At 46.8% G+C, this 21,903-nt stretch overlaps 1 protein-coding gene across 1 annotated transcript in view; it reads left to right on the top strand.

Annotated features, from left to right (window-relative positions):
* LOC130321444 (extracellular calcium-sensing receptor-like) overlaps positions 1 to 21,903 on the top strand; it is a 214,000-nt gene that overhangs the window by 62,891 nt on the left and 129,206 nt on the right. Inside the window, exon 2 of the mRNA XM_056553038.1 lies at positions 4,603 to 4,798. Within this exon, the coding sequence (XP_056409013.1) occupies positions 4,665 to 4,798 (134 nt within the window). The 5' untranslated portion in view covers positions 4,603 to 4,664. The remainder of the gene's footprint in view (positions 1 to 4,602; positions 4,799 to 21,903) is intronic.

Raw genomic sequence — 21,903 nt, forward strand, 5'->3', positions numbered from 1 at the left:
CCCATATGGGGTGTTTTCTGAATCGGGAGAAATTGGGCTTCAAATTTTTGGGGGTAATTTCTGCTTTAACCCTTTGTAAAAATGTAAATTTTTTGGGAAACCAAGCATTTTCGGTAATTGTTTTTTTTTTTTTTTTTTTTTTACATATGCAAAAGTTGTGAAACACCTGTGGGGTATTAAGGTTCACTTTACCCCTTATTATGTTCCCCAAGGGGTCTAGTTTCCAAAATGGTATGCCATGTGTTTTTATTTTGCTGTCCTGGCACCATACGGGCTTCCTAAATGCGGCATGCCCCCAGAGCAAAATGTACTTCAAGAAAGCCAAATGTGACTCCTTCTCTTCTGAGACCTGTAGTGCGCCAGCAGAGCACTTTTCACCCCCATATGGGGTGTTTTCTGAATCGGGAAAAATTGGGCTTCAAATTTTGGGGGGTATTTTCTGCTTTAACCCTTTGTAAAAATTTAAATTTTTTGGGAAATCAAGCATTTTAGGTAAAAATTATTATTATTTTTTTTTTTACATATGCAAAAGTTGTGAAACCCCTGTGGGGTATTAAGGTTCACTTTCCCCCTTGTTACATTTCCCAAGGGGTCTAGTTTCCAAAATAGTATGCCATGTGTTTTTTTTTTTTGCTGTCCTGGCACCACAGGGGCTTCCTAAATGCGGCATGCCCCCAGAGCAAAATTTCCTTCAAAAAAGCCAAATGTGACTCCTTCTCTTCTGAGACCTGTAGTGCGCCAGCAGAGCACTTTTCACTCCCATATGGGGTGTTTTCTGAATCGGGAGAAATTGGGCTTCAAATTTTGGGGGGTATTTTCCTCTTTAACCCTTTGTAAAAATGTAAATTTCTTGGGAAACCAAGCATTTTAGGTAAAAATTATTATTATTTTTTTACATATGCAAAAGTTGTGGAACCCCTGTGGGGTATTAAGGTTCACTTTACCCCTTGTTACGTTCCCCAAGGGGTCTAGTTTCCAAAATGGTATGCCATGTGTTTTTTTTTTTTGCTGTGCTGGCACCATAGGGGCTTCCTAAATGCGGCATGCCCCCATAGCAAAATTTGCTTCCAAACAGCCAAAATGGGACTCCTTCTCTTCTGAGACCTGTAGTGCGCCAGCAGAGCATTTCTTACTCCCATATGGGGTGTTTTCTGAATCGGGAGAAATTGGGCTTCACATTTTGGGGGGTAATTTCTGCTTTAAACCTTTGTAAAAATGTACATTTTTTGGGAAAGCAAGCATTTTAGGTAATTTTTTTTTTTTTTACATATGCAAAAGTTGTGAAACCCCTGTGGGGTATTAAAGTTCACTGTACCCCTTGTTACGTTCCCCAAGGGGTCTAGTTTCCAAAATGGTATGCCATGTGTTTTTTTTTTGCTGTCCTGGCACCATAGGGTCTTCCTAAATGCGGCATGCCCCCAGAGCAAAATTTCCTTCAAAAAAGCCAAATGTGACTCCTTCTCTTCTGAGACCTGTAGTGCGCCAGGAGAGCACTTTTCACCCCCATATGGGGTGTTTTCTGAATCGGGAGAAAATGGGCTTAAAATTTTGAGGGGTACTTTCTGCTTTAACCCTTTGTAAAAATGTAAATTTTTTGGGAAACCAAGCATTTTAGGTAAATTTTTTTTTTTTTTTTACATATGCAAAAGTTGTGAAACCCCTGTGGGGTATTAAAGTTCACTTTACCCCTTGTTATGTTCCCCAAGGGGTCTAGTTTCCAAAATGGTATTCCATGTGTTTTTTTTTGCTGTGCTGGCACCATAGGGGCTTCCTAAATACGGCATGCCCCCAGAGCAAAATTTGCTTCCAAACAGCCAAAATGGGACTCCTTCTCTTCTGAGACATGTAGTGTGCCAGCAGAGCATTTCCTACCCCCATATGGGGTGTTTTCTGAATCGGGAGAAATTGGGCTTCAAATTTTGGGGGGTAATTTCTGCTTTAACCCTTTGTAAAAATGTAAATTTTTTGGGAAACCAAGCATTTTCGGTAATTGTTTTTTTTTTTTTTTTACATATGCAAAATTTGTGAAACACCTGTGGGGTATTAAGGTTCACTTTACCCCTTATTATGTTCCCCAAGGGGTCTAGTTTCCAAAATGGTATGCCATGTGTTTTTTTTTTTTTTTGCTGTCCTGGCACCACAGGGGCTTCCTAAATGCGGCATGCCCTCAGAGCAAAATTTCCTTCAAAAAAGCCAAATGTGACTCCTTCTTTTCTGAGACCTGTATTGCACCAGCAGAGCACTTTTCACCCCCATATGGGGTGTTTTCTGCATCGGGAGAAATTGGGCTTAAAATTTTGGGGGATATTTTCTGCTTTAACCCTTTGTAAAAATGTAAAATTTTTTGTGAAAGCAAGCATGTTAGGTAATTATTTTTTTTTTACATATGCAAAAGTTGTGAGACCCCTGTGGGGTATTAGGGTTCACTTTATCCCTTGTTACGTTCCCCAAGGGGTCTAGTTTCCAAAATGGTATGCCATGTGTTTTTTTTGCTGTCCTGGCACCACAGGGGCTTCCTAAATGCGGCATGCTCCCAGAGCAAAATTTCCTTCAAAAAAGCCAAATGTGACTCCTTCTCTTCTGAGACCTGTAGTGTGCCAGCAGAGCACTTTTCACACCCATATGGGGTGTTTTCTGAATCGGGAGAAATTGGGCTTCAAATTTTGGGGGGTATTTTCTGCTATTACCCTTTTTTAAAAATGTAAAATTTTTGGGAAAACAAGCATTTTAGGTAATTTTTCATTTTTGTTTTACATTTGCAAAAGTCATGAAACACCTGTGGGGTATTAAGGCTCACTTAATTCCTTGTTACGTTCCTCAAGGGGTCTAGTTTCCAAAATGGAATGCCATGTGTTTTTTTTTTTTTTGCTGTTTTGGCACCATAGGGGCTTCCTAAAGGTGACATGACCCCCAAAAACCATTTCAGAAAAATGTTCTCTCCAAAATCCCCTTGTCGCTCCTTCCCTTCTGAACCCTCTACTGCGCCCGCCGAACACTTTACATAGACATATGAGGTATGTACTTACTCGAGAGAAATTGGCTTACAAATACAAGTGAAAATGTTCTCCTTTTACCCCTTGCAAAAATTAAAAAATTGGGTCTACAAGAACATGCAAATGTAAAAAATGAAGATTTGGAATTTCTCCTTCACTTTGCTGCTATTCCTGTGAAACACCTAAAGGGTTAAAATACTGACTGAATGTCATTTTGAATACTTTTGGGGGTGTAGTTTTTATAATGGGGTCATTTATGGGATATTTCTAATATGAAGACCCTTCAAATCCACTTCAAAACTGAACTGGTCCCTGAAAAATATTGAATTTGAAAATTTTGTGAAAAATTGGAAAATTGCTGCTGAACTTTGAAGCCCTCTGGTGTCTTCCAAAAGTTAAAACATGTCAATTTTTGATGCAAACATAAAGTAGACATATTGTATATCTGAACCAAAAATAAATTTAATTTGAATATCCATTTTCCTTACAAACAGAGAGCTTCAAACTTAGAAAAATGCTAAATTTTCATTTTTTTCATCAAATTTTGGGATTTTTCACCAAGAAAAGATGCAAGTTACCACAAAATTTTACCACTATGTTAAAGTAGAATATGTCATGAAAAAACATTCTCGGAATCAGAATGATAAGTGAAAGCATCCCAGAGTTATTAATGTTTAAAGTGACAGTGGTCAGATGTTCAAAAAATGCTCTGGTCCGTAAGGTGAAAAAGGGCTCGGTCCTTAAGGGGTTAAATAAGCTTTTAGTTACTATGGGTTACCACATATTGCCCAAACTTTGACATTAACTTAGTTTTAAAACCACTTATAAACTATTTAAAAACTTTCTTAAGGTATTATATAGGGCTTTAAAGCTCTTTTTGAATGAGTTCTATGGGCCTAGTGAACCAAAGTTTTCAAAAGCTTACTCATCTCGAGTCAAAACCGCTGAATTGTCAATGGGGAGATCACGTAGGTTCATTGAGGACAGTTGTAACCTAACACAGTTGTAAAAGTGGTGCAAGCGTGAGTGCCCTATCCAAAGAGAACTAAGTGGTGTTGCCCCTCAGATGATACTCTAGGTCATCATTAGAAGATCAGGTGCTAAAACTGGAGTCAGCACTACATAGAAAATAAAAAAGACCATAGGATCGATTGGTATTGATTTTACAAAAGGCACCATACATTCGTAGACCGTTAGGTGGGGTCCATTTTTATGGTTATTTGAATTTATGTAATACTCTGTTGTAACTTTATGGTTTGATCATATTTAAGGGTTACTTTTAATTTGCTTGTTTCTTTAAATCAGACAGAAATTGGTTTATTTGAAGTGTAAATTCTAGTTTTCCTGATTCAGTGCTCGGTGCTCCCCGGTGGTTGTGACTTTTCTGACTTTTTGGTTTATATCAATGATCTGCATTTTATTTATTTTAAAGTGTAATACATTGAATCTGGTTATATAAACCTCTCCCTGCTACAACCTCTGCAGTAGAGATGAATGAATCCTTGTGTGTCTGTGCTGTTGGTCCTGATACATCTGCTGGGACATCGGAGGGTGCACACTGTATACATCTTCTGTAATCTTGTACTAAACATGTTGTTATTATTATCAGTTCTCTGTGTGACCTTCTGCATCTCTGAGATCCAGGACCCTGCAGCTCAATGTGATCTTACAATGAAGAATTATACATTTGAGTACAAATATTCTCAGGAAGGAGATATCATCATCGGAGGGATCTTCACTGTACATTCCTGGGTGAAACTGTGGAGAGAAAAAGGGAAAACTTTTTATAACAAGATGTGTATAGGGTAAGTAGGAATGAACATATATATGAACAATCACTTTTCTTCATATCAGTATTTTCAAAAAATAAGACAATGAACTTCTTGTGTCTTTTATGCTGCTAATATGTCTCCTAAATCAGAAATGTTCCTGCTGTGTGTCAGGGATTATGATGAAGCTGTGTTGACAGTAGCTATATGTGTTGGGCAGGTTAGCATGGTCATATAGGGTGACTAGAGATCACGACCCCTATAAATGGTCAAGCTCGCTAGTCTGGTGTACCACTGTGGGTATCATTTTAATTGTTTTTAGTACATGTATATATTTTCCTCTGTGCATGTTTTTTTTGTTATTGTGAGTTGTCTGGCCATGAGGTTCACTTGTTGCACCCTTATAAGTATGTTATGATTATGATACAATATCGAGGACATTTCCTAGGACTTTTCAATAGCCAAAGAACATTTAAAGGGGTACTCTGGATGAAAACTTTTTTTTTATCAACTGGTGACAGAAAGTTAAACAGATTTGTAAATTACTTCTAATAAAAAATCTTAATCCTTTTAATACTTATTAGCTGCTGAATACTACAGAGGAAATTATTTTCTTTTTGGAAAACAGAGCTCTCTGCTGACATCACGATCACAGTGCTCTCTGCTGACATCTCTGTCCATTTTAAGAACTGTCCAGAGTAGGAGAAAATCCTCATAGAAAACATATGCTGCTCTGGACAGTTCCTAAAATGGACAGAGATGTCATCAGAGAGCACTGTGGTCATGATGGCAGCAGAGAGCTCTGTGTTCCAAAAAGAAAATAATTTCCTCTGTAGTATTCAGCAGCTAATAAGTACTGAAATGATTAATATTTTTTAATAGAAGTAATTTACAAATCTGTTTAACTTTCTGGCACTAGTTGATTTAAAAAAAAAAAAAAAGTTTTCCACCGGAGTACCCCTAAAACACCTTAACCCCTTAAGGACTCAGCCCATTTTGGCCTTAAGGACTCAGACAATTTAATTTTTACGTTTTCGTTTTTTCCTCCTCACCTTCTAAAAATCATAACTCTTTTATATTTTCATCACCAGACTAGTATGAGGGCTTGTTTTTTGAGTGACCAGTTGTCCTTTGCATTGACATCACTCAGTATATCATAAAATGTATGGCGCAACCAAAAAACACTATATTTGTGGGGAAATTAAAAAGAAAAACACAATTTTGCAAATTTTGGAAGGTTTCGTTTTCACGCCATACAATGTACGGTAAAAATGACATGTGTCCTTTATTCTGAGGGTTAATATGATTAAAATGATACCCATTATTACATACTTTTATATTATTGTTGTGCTTAAAAAAAATCACAAACTTTTTAACCAAATTAGTATGTTTATAATCCCTTTATTTTGATGACCTATAACTTTTTCATTTTTCCGTATTAGCGGCGGTATGAGGGCTCATTTTTTGCGCCATGATCTGTACTTTTTTTTGATACCACATTTGCATATAAAAAACTTTAAATATATTTTTTATATTTTTTTTTTAAATAAATGTATTAAAAAAGTAGCAATTTTGGACTTTATTTTAATTTTTTTTACGTTCACGCCGTTCACCGTACGGGATCATTAACATTTTATTTTAATAGTTCGGACATTTACACATGCGGCAAAATCAAATATGTCTATTAAATTTATTTTTTACGCTTTTTGGGGGTAAAATAGGAAAAAACGGACGTTTTACTTTTTTATTGGGGGAGGGGATTTTTCACTTGTTTTTTTTACTTTTGATTTTACATTTTTTTACATTTTTTTTTTACATTTGAATAGTCCACATAGGGGACTATTCATAGCAATACCAAGATTGCTAATACTGATCTGCTCTATGTATAACATCAGTGTTATCGGTCATCTTCTGCTTTGGTCTGCTCGATCTCAGACCAGAGCAGAAGACGTTGGGAGCCGGACAAAGGTTGGGAGCAGGTGAGGGGACCTCCGTGCGACGTTCTGAATGATCGGATCCCCGCAGCAGCGCTGCGGGCGATCAGATCATTCATTGAAATCGCGTACTGCCGCAGATGCCGGAATCTGTATTGATCCCGGCATCTGAGGGGTTAATGGCGGACGCCCGCGAGATCGCGGGCGTCGGCCATTTCTTGGTGGGTTCCTGGCTGCCATCAGCAGCCGGGATCAGCCGCGCATGACACGGGCATCGCTCCGATGCCCGTGGTTATGCACAGGACGTAAATGTACGTCCTGGTGCGTTAAGTACCACCGCACCAGGACATACATTTACGTCCTGCGTCCTTAAGGGGTTAAAGGAGTAATCCAATGTTGAAAAATTCTATACAGTTAGCAACAGTTTAAAAAGTTATATAACTTTGTAATATACTCACATAACCCATCTGGAATGGAAAGTACCTTTTTCAGTGATTTCTCTCTAGACAGGAAGCGCTGCATAATCCAGCATCTCGACCTACGCTTCTTCTACAGCTGCAGCCATTTTGTGGTCAGCTTGTCATTCCTTTCCTCATAGCTGCCAGCCCCGTGCACGTTGTCGCCCGGAACATAGTTTGAATATTCATTCATTCATATCCCTCCCCCCTGTACAGCCCTTATCCTCCACCGTGCAGCGATTGGCACCTAAGCTAGAGCGGGGAGGAGCAAGGGCATAGCCCGAGGTCCGCACTGTTACGCCGAGCGCTCCGGGTCCCCGCTCCTCCCCGGAGCGCTCGCTTCACTCTCCCCGCGGCAGCGCTCCGGTCACGTCCTCTGACCCGGGGCGCTGCGATTCCGCTGCCAGCCGGGATGCGATTCGCGATGCGGGTAGCGCCCGCTCGCGATGCGCACCCCGGCTCCCCTACCTGACTCGCTCTCCGTCTGTTCTGTCCCGGCGCGCGCGGCCCCGCTCCCTAGGGCGCGCGCGCGCCGGGTCTCTGCGATTTAAAGGGCCACTGCGCCGCTGATTGGCGCAGTGGTTCCAATTAGTGTGTTCACCTGTGCACTTCCCTATATCACCTCACTTCCCCTGCACTCCCTTGCCGGATCTTGTTGCCTTAGTGCCAGTGAAAGCGTTCCTTGTGTGTTCCTTGCCTGTGTTTCCAGACCTTCTGCCGTTGCCCCTGACTACGATCCTTGCTGCCTGCCCCGACCTTCTGCTACGTCCGACCTTGCTTCTGTCTACTCCCTTGTACCGCGCCTATCTTCAGCAGCCAGAGAGGTGAGCCATTGCTAGTGGATACGACCTGGTCACTACCGCCGCAGCAAGACCATCCCGCTTTGCGGCGGGCTCTGGTGAAAACCAGTAGTGGCTTAGAACCGGTCCACTAGCACGGTCCACGCCAATCCCTCTCTGGCACAGAGGATCCACTACCTGCCAGCCGGCATCGTGACAGTAGATCCGGCCATGGATCCCGCTGAAGTTCCTCTGCCAGTTGTCGCTGACCTCACCACGGTGGTCGCCCAGCAGTCACAACAGATAGCGCAACAAGGCCAACAGCTGTCTCAACTGACCGTTATGCTACAACAGTTACTACCACAGTTTCAGCAGTCATCTCCTCCGCAGCGAGTGGCCGCTCCTGGGATACGCTTATCCTTGCCGGATAAATTTGATGGGGACTCTAAGTTTTGCCGTGGCTTTCTTTCCCAATGTTCCCTGCATCTGGAGATGATGTCGGACCTGTTTCCCACTGAAAGGTCTAAGGTGGCTTTCGTAGTCAGCCTTCTGTCCGGAAAAGCCCTGTCATGGGCCACACCGCTCTGGGACCGCAATGACCCCGTCACTGCCTCTGTACACTCCTTCTTCTCGGAAATCCGAAGTGTCTTTGAGGAACCTGCCCGAGCCTCTTCTGCTGAGACTGCCCTGTTGAACCTGGTCCAGGGTAATTCTTCCGTTGGCGAGTATGCCGTACAATTCCGTACTCTTGCTTCAGAATTGTCCTGGAATAATGAGGCCCTCTGCGCGACCTTCAAAAAAGGCCTATCCAGCAACATTAAAGATGTTCTGGCCGCACGAGAAATTCCTGCTAATCTTCATGAACTTATTCACCTAGCCACTCGCATTGACATGCGTTTTTCCGAAAGGCGTCAGGAACTCCGCCAAGATATGGACTCTGTTCGCACGAGGCGTTTCTTCTCCTCGGCTCCTCTCTCCTCTGGTCCCCTGCAATCTGTTCCTGTGCCTCCCGCCGTGGAGGCTATGCAGGTCGACCGGTCTCGCCTGACACCTCAAGAGAGGACACGACGCCGTATGGAGAACCTCTGCCTGTACTGTGCTAGTACCGAACACTTCCTGAGAGATTGTCCTATCCGTCCTCCCCGCCTGGAAAGACGTACGCTGACTCCGCACAAAGGTGAGACAGTCCTTGATGTCTACTCTGCTTCTCCACGTCTTACTGTGCCTGTGCGGATGTCTGCCTCTGCCTTCTCCTTCTCTACAGTGGCCTTCTTGGACTCTGGATCTGCAGGAAATTTTATTTTGGCCTCTCTCGTCAACAAGTTCAACATCCCGGTGACCAGTCTCGCCAGACCCCTCTACATCAATTGTGTAAATAATGAAAGATTGGACTGTACCATACGTTTCCGCACAGAGCCCCTTCTTATGAGCATCGGATCTCATCATGAGAGGATTGAACTTTTGGTCCTCCCCAATTGCACCTCGGAAATTCTCCTTGGACTTCCCTGGCTTCAACTTCATTCCCCTACCCTGGATTGGTCCACTGGGGAGATCAAGTGTTGGGGGTCCTCTTGTTCCAAGAACTGTCTAAAACCGGTTCCCAGTAACCCTTGCCGTAACTCTGTGGTTCCTCCAGTAACCGGTCTCCCTAAGGCCTATATGGACTTCGCGGATGTTTTCTGCAAAAAACAAGCTGAGACTCTACCTCCTCACAGGCCTTATGATTGCCCTATCGACCTCCTCCCGGGCACTACTCCACCCCGGGGCAGAATTTATCCTCTCTCTGCCCCAGAGACTCTTGCCATGTCCGAATACGTCCAGGAGAATCTAAAAAAGGGCTTTATCCGTAAATCCTCCTCTCCTGCCGGAGCCGGATTTTTCTTTGTGTCCAAAAAAGATGGCTCCCTACGTCCGTGCATTGACTACCGCGGTCTTAATAAAATCACGGTTAAGAACCGCTACCCCTTACCCCTCATCTCTGAACTCTTTGATCGCCTCCAAGGTGCCCACATCTTCACTAAATTGGACTTAAGAGGCGCCTATAACCTCATCCGCATCAGAGAGGGGGACGAGTGGAAAACGGCATTTAACACCAGAGATGGACACTTTGAGTATCTGGTCATGCCCTTTGGACTGTGCAACGCCCCTGCCGTCTTCCAAGACTTTGTCAATGAAATTTTTCGTGATCTGTTATACTCCTGTGTTGTTGTATATCTGGACGATATCCTAATTTTTTCTGCCAATCTAGAAGAACACCGCCAGCATGTCCGTATGGTTCTTCAGAGACTTCGTGACAACCAACTCTATGCCAAAATTGAGAAATGTCTGTTTGAATGCCAATCTCTTCCTTTTCTAGGATATTTGGTCTCTGGCCAGGGACTACAGATGGATCCAGACAAACTCTCTGCCGTCTTAGATTGGCCACGCCCCTCCGGACTCCGTGCTATCCAACGCTTTTTGGGGTTCGCCAATTATTACAGGCAATTTATTCCACATTTTTCTACCATTGTGGCTCCTATCGTGGCTTTAACCAAAAAAAATGCTGATCCCAAGTCCTGGCCTCCTCAAGCAGAAGACGCCTTTAAACGACTCAAGTCTGCCTTTTCTTCGGCTCCCGTCCTCTCCAGACCTGACCCTTCCAAACCCTTCCTATTGGAGGTTGATGCCTCCTCAGTGGGAGCTGGAGCTGTTCTTCTACAAAAAAATTCTTCCGGGCATGCTGTCACTTGTGGTTTTTTCTCTAGGACCTTCTCTCCAGCGGAGAGGAACTACTCCATCGGGGATCGAGAGCTTCTAGCCATTAAATTAGCACTTGAGGAATGGAGGCATCTGCTGGAGGGATCAAGTTCTCCTGTTATTATCTACACCGACCACAAGAACCTCTCCTACCTCCAGTCTGCCCAACGGCTGAATCCTCGCCAGGCCCGGTGGTCTCTGTTCTTTGCCCGATTTAATTTTGAGATTCACTTTCGTCCTGCCGATAAGAACATTAGGGCCGATGCTCTCTCTCGTTCCTCGGATGCCTCAGAAGTTGAACTCTCTCCGCAACACATCATTCCACCTGACTGCCTGATCTCCACTTCTCCTGCCTCCATCAGGCAGACTCCTCCAGGAAAGACCTTTGTTTCTCCTCGCCAACGCCTCGGAATCCTCAAATGGGGACACTCCTCCCATCTCGCAGGTCATGCGGGTATCAAGAAATCTGTGCAACTCATCTCCCGCTTCTATTGGTGGCCGACTCTGGAGACGGATGTTGTGGACTTTGTGCGAGCCTGCACTATCTGTGCCCGGGATAAGACTCCTCGCCAGAAGCCCGCTGGTTTTCTTCATCCTCTGCCTGTCCCCGAACAGCCTTGGTCTCTGATTGGTATGGATTTTATTACTGATTTACCCCCTTCCCGTGGCAACACTGTTATTTGGGTGGTCGTTGATCGATTCTCCAAAATGGCACATTTCATCCCTCTTCCTGGTCTTCCTTCTGCGCCTCAGTTGGCTAAACAATTTTTTGTACACATTTTTCGTCTTCACGGGTTGCCTACGCAGATTGTCTCGGATAGAGGCGTCCAATTCGTGTCTAAATTCTGGAGGGCTCTCTGTAAACAACTCAAGATTAAATTAAATTTTTCTTCTGCATATCATCCCCAGTCCAATGGACAAGTAGAAAGGATTAACCAGATCTTGGGTGATTATTTGCGACATTTTGTTTCCTCCCGCCAGGATGACTGGGCAGATCTCCTCCCATGGGCCGAATTCTCATATAACTTCAGGGTCTCTGAGTCTTCCTCCAAATCCCCATTTTTCGTGGTGTACGGCCGTCACCCTCTTCCCCCCCTCCCTACTCCCTTGCCCTCTGGTCTGCCCGCTGTGGATGAAATTTCTCGTGACCTTTCCATCATATGGAGAGAGACCCAAAATTCTCTCTTACAGGCTTCATCACGCATGAAGAAGTTCGCGGATAAGAAAAGAAGAGCTCCCCCCGTTTTTTCCCCTGGAGACAAGGTATGGCTCTCCGCTAAATATGTCCGCTTCCGTGTCCCTAGCTACAAGTTGGGACCACGCTATCTTGGTCCTTTCAAAATTTTGTGTCAAATTAATCCTGTCTCTTATAAACTTCTTCTTCCTCCCTCTCTTCGTATCCCTAATGCCTTTCACGTCTCTCTTCTCAAACCACTCATCCTCAACCGTTTTTCTCCCAAATCTGTTCCTCCCACTCCTGTTTCCGGCTCCTCGGACATCTTCTCGGTCAAAGAGATTTTAGCTGCCAAAAAGGTCAGAGGGAAAAATTTTTTTTTAGTGGACTGGGAGGGTTGTGGTCCTGAAGAGAGATCCTGGGAACCTGAGGACAACATCCTAGACAAAAGTCTGCTCCTCAGGTTCTCAGGCTCTAAGAAGAGGGGGAGACCCAAGGGGGGGGGTACTGTTACGCCGAGCGCTCCGGGTCCCCGCTCCTCCCCGGAGCGCTCGCTTCACTCTCCCCGCGGCAGCGCTCCGGTCACGTCCTCTGACCCGGGGCGCTGCGATTCCGCTGCCAGCCGGGATGCGATTCGCGATGCGGGTAGCGCCCGCTCGCGATGCGCACCCCGGCTCCCCTACCTGACTCGCTCTCCGTCTGTTCTGTCCCGGCGCGCGCGGCCCCGCTCCCTAGGGCGCGCGCGCGCCGGGTCTCTGCGATTTAAAGGGCCACTGCGCCGCTGATTGGCGCAGTGGTTCCAATTAGTGTGTTCACCTGTGCACTTCCCTATATCACCTCACTTCCCCTGCACTCCCTTGCCGGATCTTGTTGCCTTAGTGCCAGTGAAAGCGTTCCTTGTGTGTTCCTTGCCTGTGTTTCCAGACCTTCTGCCGTTGCCCCTGACTACGATCCTTGCTGCCTGCCCCGACCTTCTGCTACGTCCGACCTTGCTTCTGTCTACTCCCTTGTACCGCGCCTATCTTCAGCAGCCAGAGAGGTGAGCCGTTGCTAGTGGATACGACCTGGTCACTACCGCCGCAGCAAGACCATCCCGCTTTGCGGCGGGCTCTGGTGAAAACCAGTAGTGGCTTAGAACCGGTCCACTAGCACGGTCCACGCCAATCCCTCTCTGGCACAGAGGATCCACTACCTGCCAGCCGGCATCGTGACACGCACGTCTGCAGGAGATGATTAAGCCACGCCCCATCATCCCCCCTCCCAGAGGATGGAGAGCGCAGCTCTGCATAACACAGGAAGACAGGGGGAGAATGAGGATGTACACAGCTCCTCCCCTCCCCCAGCTCTGTCTACACAGGACCTAACTTATCATGGGGAGGTTTCAAGTTTGCACGGGGGGAGGGGAGGGAGGGAGAGAGGACGTGTGAGAAGGAGACATAATACAGGGCTGGGGATGTAAGAACTGCAGGGGAATAAATATCATACTGGGAATGATTTCTATGTGTGAGGGGGGGGGGGGGGGCTCCTGAATGACATGCTGGGAGTTGTATTCCCTGTTATGTGTGTGTATGCTAGTGTTTCCAAACCAGTGTGCCCACAGCTGTTGCAAAACTACAACTCCCTGTCATGCCCTGACAGACTTTGGGCATGCTGGGAGTTGTAGATTTGCAACACCTGGAGGCACACTGGTTGGAAAACACTGTTCTAGCCTATTCAGCATACACATCATGTTACACCAGTGTTTCCCAACCAGTGTGGCTCCAGCTGCTGCAAAACTGCAACTCCTAGCATGCCCAAAGGCTGTCAGGGCATGCTGGGAGTTGTAGTTTTGCAACAGCTGGAGGCACCCTGGTTGGGAAACACTGGCATACACACACATAACAGGGACTACAACTCCCAGCATGTCATTCAGGAGTCCCCCATCACGCAAAATATAATATTTATTCCCTGTAGTCTATACACCACCAGCACGTGCAGTGTAATATGTCTCCTCACATATAGAAATCATCCCCAGCCCCTGCAGTGTAATATGTCTTCTCACATATAGAAATCATCCCCAGCCCCTGCAGTGTAATATGTCTTCTCACATATAGAAATCATCCCCAGCCCCTGCAGTGTAATATGTCTCCTCACATATAGAAATCATCCCCAGCCCGTGCAGTGTAATATGTCTCCTCACATATAGAAATCATCCCCAGCCCCTGCAGTGTAATATGTCTCCTCACATATAGAAATCATCCCCAGCCCCTGCAGTGTAATATGTCTCCTCACATATAGAAATCATCCCCAGCCCCTGCAGTGTAATATGTCTCCTCACATATAGAAATCATCCCCAGCCCCTGCAGTGTAATATGTCTCCTCACATATAGAAATCATCCCCAGCCCCTGCAGTGTAATATGTCTCCTCACATATAGAAATCATCCCCAGCCCCTGCAGTGTAATATGTCTCCTCACATATAGAAATCATCCCCAGCCCGTGCAGTGTAATATGTCTCCTCACATATAGAAATCATCCCCAGCCCCTGCAGTGTAATATGTCTCCTCACATATAGAAATCATCCCCAGCCCGTGCAGTGTAATATGTCTCCTCACATATAGAAATCATCCCCAGCCCCTGCAGTGTAATATGTCTCCTCACATATAGAAATCATCCCCAGCCCCTGCAGTGTAATATGTCTCCTCACATATAGAAATCATCCCCAGCACCTGCAGTGTAATATGTCTCCTCACATATAGACATCATCCCCAGCCCGTGCAGTGTAATATGTCTCCTCACATATAGAAATCACCCCCAGCCCCTGCAGTGTAATATGTCTCCTCACATATAGAAATCATCCCCAGCCCCTGCAGTGTAATATGTCTCCTCACATATAGAAATCATCCCCAGCCCGTGCAGTGTAATATGTCTCCTCACATATAGAAATCATCTCCAGCCCCTGCAGTGTAATATGTCTCCTCACATATAGAAATCATCCCCAGCCCCTGCAGTGTAATATGTCTCCTCACATATAGAAATCATCCCCAGCCCCTGCAGTGTAATATGTCTCCTCACATATAGAAATCATCCCCAGCCCCTGCAGTGTAGTATGTCTTCTCACATATAGAAATCATCCCCAGCCCCTGCAGTGTAATGTGTCTCCTCACATATAGAAATCACCCCAGCCCCTGCAGTGTAATATGTCTCCTCACATATAGAAATCATCCCCAGCCCCTGCAGTGTAATGTGTCTCCTCACATATAGAAATCATCCCCAGCCCGTGCAGTGTAATATGTCTCCTCACATATAGAAATCATCCCCAGCCCATGCAGTGTAATATGTCTCCTCACATATAGAAATCATCACCAGCCCCTGCAGTGTAATATGTCTCCTCACATATAGAAATCATCACCAGCCCCTGCAGTGCAGTATGTCTCCTCACATATAGAAATCATCCCCTGCCCCTGCAGTGTAATATGTCTCCTCACATATAGAAATCATCCCCAGCCCGTGCAGTGTAATATGTCTCCTCACATATAGAAATCATCCCCAGCCAGTGCAATGTAATATGTCTTTTCACATATAGAAATCATCCCCAGCCCGTGCAGTGTAATATGTCTCCTCACATATAGAAATCATCCCCAGCCCCTGCAGTGTAATATGTCTCCTCACAAATAGAAATCATCCCCAGCCCGTGCAGTGTAATATGTCTCCTCACATATAGAAATCATCCCCAGCCCCTGCAGTGTAATATGTCTTCTCACATATAGAAATCATCCCCAGCCCCTGCAGTGTAATATGTCTCCTCACATATAGAAATCATCCCCAGCCCCTGCAGTGTAATATGTCTCCTCACATATAGAAATCATCCCCAGCCCCTGCAGTGTAATATGTCTCCTCACATATAGAAATCATCCCCAGCCCCTGCAGTGTAATATGTCTCCTCACATATATGAAATCATCCCCAGCCCCTGCAGTGCAGTATGTCTCCTCACATATAGAAATCATCCCCAGCCCCTGCAGTGTAATATGTCTCCTCACATATAGAAATCACCCCCAGCCCCTGCAGTGTAATATGTCTCCTCACATATAGAAATCATCCCCAGCCCCTGCAGTGTAATATGTCTCCTCACATATAGAAATCATCCCCAGCCCCTGCAGTGTAATATGTTTCCTAACATATAGAAATCATCCCCAGCCCCTGCAGTGTAATATGTCTCTTCACATATAGAAATCATCCCCAGCCCCTGCAGTGTATTATGTCTCCTCACATATAGAAATCATCCCCAGCCCCTGCAGTGTAATATGTCTCCTCACATATAGAAATCATCCCCAGCCCCTGCAGTGTAATATGTCTCCTCACATATAGAAATCATCCCCAGCCCCTGCAGTGTAATATGTCTCCTCACATATAGAAATCATCCCCAGCCCCTGCAGTGTATTATGTCTCCTCACATATAGAAATCATCCCCAGCCCCTGCAGTGTAATATGTCTCCTCACATATAGAAATCATCCCCAGCCCCTGCAGTGCAGTATGTCTCCTCACATATAGAAATCATCCCCAGCCCCTGCAGTGTATTATGTCTCCTCACATATAGAAATCATCCCCAGCCCCTGCAGTGTAATATGTCTCCTCACATATAGAAATCATCCCCAGCCCCTGCAGTGTAATATGTCTCCTCACATATAGAAATCATCCCCAGCCCCTGCAGTGTAATATGTCTCCTCACATATAGAAATCATCCCCAGCCCCTGCAGTGTAATATGTCTCCTCACATATAGAAATCATCCCCAGCCCCTGCAGTGTAATATGTCTCCTCACATATAGAAATCATCCCCAGCCCGTGCAGTGTAATATGTCTCCTCACATATAGAAATCATCCCCAGCCCCTGCAGTGTAATATGTCTCCTCACATATAGAAATCATCCCCAGCCCCTGCAGTGTAATATGTCTCCTCACATATAGAAATCATCCCCAGCCCCTGCAGTGTGATATGTCTCCTCACATATAGAAATCATCCCCAGCCCCTGCAGTGTAATATGTCTCCTCACATATAGAAATCATCCCCAGCCCCTGCAGTGTAATATGTCTTCTCACATATAGAAATCACCCCCAGCCCCTGCAGTGTAATATGTCTCCTCACATATAGAAATCATCCCCAGCCCCTGCAGTGTAATGTGTCTCCTCACATATAGAAATCATCCCCAGCCCGTGCAGTGTAATATGTCTCCTCACATATAGAAATCATCCCCAGCCCCTGCAGTGTAATATGTCTCCTCATATATAGAAATCATCCCCAGCCCCTGCAGTGTAATATGTCTCCTCACACATAGAAATCATCCCCAGCCCCTGCAGTGTAATATGTCTCCTCACATATGGAAATCATCCCCAGCCCCTGCAGTGTAATATGTCTCCTCACATATAGAAATCATCCCCAGCCCCTGCAGTGTAATATGTCTCCTCACATATAGAAATCATCCCCAGCCCCTGCAGTGTAATATGTCTCCTCACATATATGAAATCATCCCCAGCCCCTGCAGTGCAGTATGTCTCCTCACATATAGAAATCATCCCCAGCCCGTGCAGTGTAATATGTCTCCTCACATATAGAAATCATCCCCAGCCCGTGCAGTGTAATATGTCTCCTCACATATAGAAATCATCCCCAGCCCGTGCAGTGTAATATGTCTCCTCACATATAGAAATCATCCCCAGCCCCTGCAGTGTAATATGTCTCCTCACATATAGAAATCATCCCCAGCCCCTGCAGTGCAGTATGTCTCCTCACATATAGAAATCATCCCCAGCCCGTGCAGTGTAATATGTCTCCTCACATATAGAAATCATCCCCAGCCCGTGCAGTGTAATATGTCTCCTCACATATAGAAATCATCCCCAGCCCGTGCAGTGTAATATGTCTCCTCACATATAGAAATCATCCCCAGCCCCTGCAGCGCAGTATGTCTCCTCACACATTGAAATCATTATGGAGGTGAGGAGCTGTGGACGTCCTGTCCTGTCTCCCCCCCCCCCACCCTCTCAGTGCTTTCCCCGTGAAAACTTGAAACCTCCCCATGATAAATTAGGTCCTATGTAGATAGAGCAGGGGGAGGGGTGGAGCTGTGTACGTCCTCATTCAGGCTCAAGCAGGAGTGCTGTGATTGGTTCAATATGTGAGTGCTGTGATTGGTTCAATATGTGAGTGCTGTGATTGGTGAGCAATAAGAAGGGCAGAGATTTAGCACAGTAGGGCGTGATATGGGCAGACTTTGGGGGTGTACATTATGTTACAGACTTGAGAGGAAGTCATTTTTTTCAGAGTGAAGAGGATGATGGGAGCTCAGGCTCCATAACCAGGAAGTGCTGCTATTTTCAATGTGGCATAGCATACAAACAGGATGGGGCAGACATATAATGAAAAGTGTGGTGGCATCATGGAATCAAGGTCTAACCTGTGGCAGGTACTTATTTTTAGATTTTTCACTATTGGATATCTCCTTTAAGGTGTTTTTTAGTTTTATCATTTTCGTTTTTTCCTCCTTACCTTTTAAAAATCATAACCCTTTAAATTTTCCATCTAAAAATCCATATTATGGCTTATTCTTTGCGCCACCAATTCTACTTTGAAGTGACATTAGTCATTTTACCCAAAAATCCACGGCGAAAAGGAAAAAAGAAATCATTGTGAGACCAAATTTTAAGAAAAAATGCCATTTTGTACATTTTGGGGGTTTCCGTTTCTACACAGTGCATTTTTTGGTAAAAATGACACCTTATCATTATTCTGTAGGTCCATACGGTTAAAATGATAGCCTACTTATATAGGTTTGATTTTGTCGTACTTCTGGAAAAAATCATAACTACATGCAGGAAAATCTATACGTTGAAAAATGTCCTTGTTACGCCGAGCGCTCCGGGTCCCCGTTCCTCCCCGGAGCGCTCGCCTCATCCTCGTTGCTGCAGCGCCCCGGTCAGATCCACTGACCGGGTGCGCTGCGGTCCCGCCTCCAGCCGGGATGCGATTCGCGATGCGGGTGGCGCCCGCTCGCGATGCGCACCCCGGTCCCCGTACCTGACTCGCTCTCCGTCGGTCCTGTCCCGGCGCGCGCGGCCCCGCTCCCTAGGGCGCGCGCGCGCCGGGTCTCTGCAATTTAAAGGGCCAGTGCACCAATGTTGGTGCCTGGCCCAATCTTCCCAATTACCTGTTAGTGTGATCACCTGTGTACTTCCCTATATTACCTCACTTCCCCTGCACTCCCTTGCCGGATCTTGTTGCCTTAGTGCCTAGTGAAAGCGTTCCCTTGTCTGTTCCTAGCCCGAGTTCCTGACCTCCTGCCGTTGCCCCTGACTACGATCCTTGCTGCCTGCCTCGACCTTCTGCTACGTCCGACCTTGCTTCTGCCTACTCCCTTGTACCTCGCCTATCTTCAGCATCTTCAGCAGCCAGAGAGGTGAGCCGTTGCTAGTGGATACGACCTGGTCACTACCGCCGCAGCAAGACCATCCCGCTTTGCGGCGGGCTCTGGTGAAAACCTGTAGTGGCTTAGAACCGGTCCACTAGCGCGGTCCTCGCCATCCCTCTCTGGCATAGAGGATCCACCTCCTGCCAGCCGGCATCGTGACAGTAGATCCGGCCATGGATCCCGCTGTAGATCCTACACTGGTCGCCCAGCTAGCCCTAAAGATCGCCCAACGAGATCAACAGCTGGCATACTTGACTTCCGAGGCACTGCGTATTCAGTCACAGATACAGCAGCTGCAGATACAGCAACAGCTACAGCTGCAACTACCATCTCCTCCGCCGGCTCCTGCAACTCCTCCGCAGCAACCGGCCGTTCCTAACCCCTGCTTGTCCCTGCCGGACAAATTTGGCGTAAAGATCGCCCAACGAGATCAACAGCTGGCATACTTGATCTCCGAGACACAGCGTCTTCAGTCACAGTTACAGCAGCTGCTGCCGCAAATACAGCAACTTCAGTCACAGCAGCTGCTGCCGCAGATACAGCAACTTCAGTCACAGCTACAGCTGCAACAACCATCTCCTCCGCCGGCTCCTGCAACTCCTCCGCAGCAACCGGCCGTTCCTAACCCCTGCTTGTCCCTGCCGGACAAGTTTGATGGGGACCGCAATGATTCTGCCACAGCCACAGTCCAGTCCTTCTTCGCTGAGGTCCGTGGTGTCTTCGAGGAGCCTGCCTGAGCTTCTTCTGCCGAGATTGCCCTGCTGAACCTGGAACAGGGTGTTTCTTCCATTGGCGAGTACGCCATTCAGTTCCGTGCTCTTGCTTACGAGTTGTCCTGGAATAGTGAGGTTCTCTGCGCGACCTTTAAAAAAGGCCTATCCAGCAACATTAAAGATGTTCTGGCCGCACGAGAGACTCCTGCTGACCTACATGAACTCATTCATCTTGCCACTCGCATTGACATGCGTTCTTCCGGATGGCGTCTGGAGCTCCGCCTGGATATGGACTTTGTTCGCACGAAGCGTTTTTTCTCCCCGGCTCCTCTCTCCTCTGGTCCTCTGCAATCCGTTCCTGTGCTTCCCGCCGCGGAGGCTATGCAAGTTGACCGGTCTCGCTTGACACCTCAAGAGAGGACACGACGCCGCATGGAGAATCTTTGCCTGTACTATGCCGGTACCGAACACTTCCTGAAGGATTGTCCTATCCGTCCTCCCCGCCTGGAAAGACGTACGCTGACTCCGCACAAAGGTGACACAGTTCTTGATGTCAACTCTGCTTCTCCACGCCTTACTGTGCCTGTGCGGATATCTGCCTCTACCTTCTCCTTCTCTACTATGGTCTCCTTGGATTCCGGATCTGCAGGAAAATTTTTTTTGGCCTCTCTTATCAACAGGTTCTACGTCCCTGTGACCAGTCTCGCCAGACCCCTCTACATCTATTGTATTAACAATAAAAGATTGGACTGTCTCATGCGTTTCCGCACAGAACCCCTCCTAATGTGCATCGGACCTCATCACGGAAAAATTGACTTTTTTTTTCCCCTCAGGTTCTTTGGCCCCAAGAAGAGGGGGAGACCCAAGGGGGGGGGTACTGTTACGCCGAGCGCTCCGGGTCCCCGTTCCTCCCCGGAGCGCTCGCCTCATCCTCGTTGCTGCAGCGCCCCGGTCAGATCCACTGACCGGGTGCGCTGCGGTCCCGCCTCCAGCCGGGATGCGATTCGCGATGCGGGTGGCGCCCGCTCGCGATGCGCACCCCGGTCCCCGTACCTGACTCGCTCTCCGTCGGTCCTGTCCCGGCGCGCGCGGCCCCGCTCCCTAGGGCGCGCGCGCGCCGGGTCTCTGCAATTTAAAGGGCCAGTGCACCAATGTTGGTGCCTGGCCCAATCTTCCCAATTACCTGTTAGTGTGATCACCTGTGTACTTCCCTATATTACCTCACTTCCCCTGCACTCCCTTGCCGGATCTTGTTGCCTTAGTGCCTAGTGAAAGCGTTCCCTTGTCTGTTCCTAGCCCGAGTTCCTGACCTCCTGCCGTTGCCCCTGACTACGATCCTTGCTGCCTGCCTCGACCTTCTGCTACGTCCGACCTTGCTTCTGCCTACTCCCTTGTACCTCGCCTATCTTCAGCATCTTCAGCAGCCAGAGAGGTGAGCCGTTGCTAGTGGATACGACCTGGTCACTACCGCCGCAGCAAGACCATCCCGCTTTGCGGCGGGCTCTGGTGAAAACCTGTAGTGGCTTAGAACCAGTCCACTAGCGCGGTCCTCGCCATCCCTCTCTGGCATAGAGGATCCACCTCCTGCCAGCCGGCATCGTGACAGTCCTATTCTGACCCCTATAACTTTTTTATTTTTCTGCGTATGGGGCGATTTGAGGGCTCAATTTTATCGGTACCATTTTTGTTCTGATTGGACTTTTTAATCGCTTTTTATTCATTTTTTTAATGTTATAAAAAGTTACCAAAAATACGCTATTTTGGAATTTGGAAGCAGTCATTCGCCGATAGGACACCGAGGAGGCAGGTAGGGATCATCCCGGTGTCCTGTAAGCTGTTCGGGATGCTGCGATTTTATCGCGGCGGTCACGAACAGCCCGACTAAGCTGACAGGTTACTTACAC

Source organism: Hyla sarda, chromosome 1 (assembly GCF_029499605.1).
Source record: "Hyla sarda isolate aHylSar1 chromosome 1, aHylSar1.hap1, whole genome shotgun sequence".
NCBI classification, from domain to species: domain Eukaryota; kingdom Metazoa; phylum Chordata; class Amphibia; order Anura; family Hylidae; genus Hyla; species Hyla sarda.